The sequence below is a fragment of the Carlito syrichta genome, unplaced genomic scaffold (genome assembly GCF_000164805.1).
Source record: "Carlito syrichta isolate Samal-C Ts95f unplaced genomic scaffold, Tarsius_syrichta-2.0.1 Scaffold312810, whole genome shotgun sequence".
NCBI classification, from domain to species: domain Eukaryota; kingdom Metazoa; phylum Chordata; class Mammalia; order Primates; family Tarsiidae; genus Carlito; species Carlito syrichta.
In genome coordinates this window covers 28,312-30,498 of record NW_007256906.1, presented here as the reverse complement: position 1 = coordinate 30,498, position 2,187 = coordinate 28,312, and the positions used below count along the sequence as shown (strand labels likewise).

Below are 2,187 nucleotides of genomic sequence, written 5' to 3'. Positions count from 1 at the left end.
CCGTATTAGACCTTTTGTTTTTTCTATAACCTCAATTATTTAATGTAATGGTATAAATTTTTTAACTTTAAGATTTTTAAAGTTAAATGTTGTGTAGAAAACCACCAAAATATTTTTAGGTGTCTACAACTCCAAACATAGTAATAGATTCATTTGAAATACTCAGAAACTGGAAACAAGGCACATATTGAGGAGTTTTTAAATAAACAGTGATAGATTTATTTATTTTTATTCTATCTCTTTTGATAATCAATAGATTATTTATATGTAGTGATGTGGTTGATTTATTCATAATTATGTTGCTTGAGAAGTCACACAAATAAAACATGTACTTTATATCTCACTGTTACAAATTCTGGAAAATAAAATTAATTTAAAATAAAAACGATAAGAGAATGACTCAGGATATGGTGGGAGTATGGGATGACTGGGAGGTAGTAATTAAAAGGAGCAAGAGGAAACTTTAACGGTGATTAGCTTATTCATTATAATTGTTATGATAGAAGCCCAGGTGAGCAAATAGATCAGTACTTATCAGACTGCACTTTAATAATTACATGATGTTTATTATATGCCAAAAATGTATCATTAAAACTATTAAAAATAAACAAATAATCTTACTTGAAATAACTTATGGATAAAAAAGAATAATATGAAAATGCCTGAGATCCGAAAACTACAAATACAACACCACCTTCTCTTCACATTGGTAAGGTAAACACAAGAGCGCACAAAAATCACAAGAACATTAAAAAAAGGAAGGGGTTCTGCAAACTTCATCAGGCTTATACCACTTGTACTGAGCTTGGTTCAGGGAGCAGATGGGCACAGGGTGAGGAGTACAGGCCCAAGTATCCAGGCTCACCCATAAAAGAATTGAGCCCTGTGCTTCTGCTTGTAATTGCTCACCTCTAAAATGGATTTATCATTGATGCTATATGTCATGCTTTTCCTACATATGTGAAAAGAAAATAATTGTTTTTAAATTTAAAATAATTATGTGAGTGTTTTGTTTTAGCTTTATTGTACTTCAATAAAAACGTTTGAAATAAATATTTAAAAATAAGTACTGTGTATTTATGGCAGCATGACAAAATCATAAGACATTACTTTTTCATATGCTATCTTTTTCACCGAAAGCACTCAGGAAACACATCTGCTCTGAGCCCCTCCCTCTCTCAAACATCCCACCTAAAGTTTGTTAATATAGAAGGAGACATGCAAATAGTGCCCTGTCTTTGCTTATGAAAACCAGCCTAGCCTTGACGCTTCAGCTTTTGGAGAGGAGCCTCAGCACTGGAATTCCAGGTGTTCCCATTTGGTGATCAGGACCAAAAAAGACAACTCACTATGGAGTATTGGCCCTGCTGGCTTTTCCTGGCTGCTGTTTTCAAAGGTAATTCATGGCAAACTAGATATTAAGTGTGTGAGTGGATGTGAGTGACAGAAACAGTGAACATGTGTGACAGTTTCTGACCAGGACATTTCTGTAATTGCAGGTGTCCAGTGTGATGTGCAGTTACTGGAGTCTGGTGGAGGCTTGGTTCAGCCTGGAGGGTCCCTGAAACTCACGTGTGTTGCCTCTGGGTTCACATTCGGAAACTACTATATGCACTGGGTTCGCCAGGCTCCAGGAAAGGGACTGGAGTGGGTTGGTGTTGTTAGAACCAAAGCTAATGGTTACAGCACGGAGTATGCTGCATCTGTGAAAGGCAGATTCACAATCTCAAGGGACGATTCTAAGAATTCAGTGTATCTGCAAATGAACAGCCTGAAAACTGAGGACACAGCTGTATATTACTGCACTAGAGACACAGTGAGGGAACACTAGTATGAACCCAGACAAAAACCTCCCTTCAGGGGCTGCACAGCCACAAGGGATCTCAGGACCTCCAGGCACTAGGCCTCTCAGGAGCAAGTGCAGAGGTTTGTTGAGGGCTGGTTTCCTGCCAAGTCTTGGACTGCCTCCCATCTGTTCCCTTGGGAATCTGTCTAGATTTGAAATTCTGTAGTAACATTTGAAAGCTCAAAATATACAATTGTTTTTCATGTTTCTGATGGCTGCCTTCAATAACATAAACACATTTTCACCTGCACCAAAGTCAGACTGTGGCTTTAGACTGGAGTACACCTTTTCGTGGTAGCCAGGATCAGAGTCCTATGAGGGTCCTAGCAATCTGGAGAGAG

General features: G+C 38.0%; 1 gene segment (V, D, J or C); it reads left to right on the top strand.

Annotated features, from left to right (window-relative positions):
* The first annotated feature begins 1,321 nt into the window (after positions 1–1,321).
* On the top strand, positions 1,322–1,831 carry LOC103272575. The segment is given in 2 exon segments: positions 1,322–1,396; positions 1,500–1,831. Coding segments are annotated over 2 exon segments (378 nt in total).
* Positions 1,832–2,187: the final 356 nt, after the last annotated feature.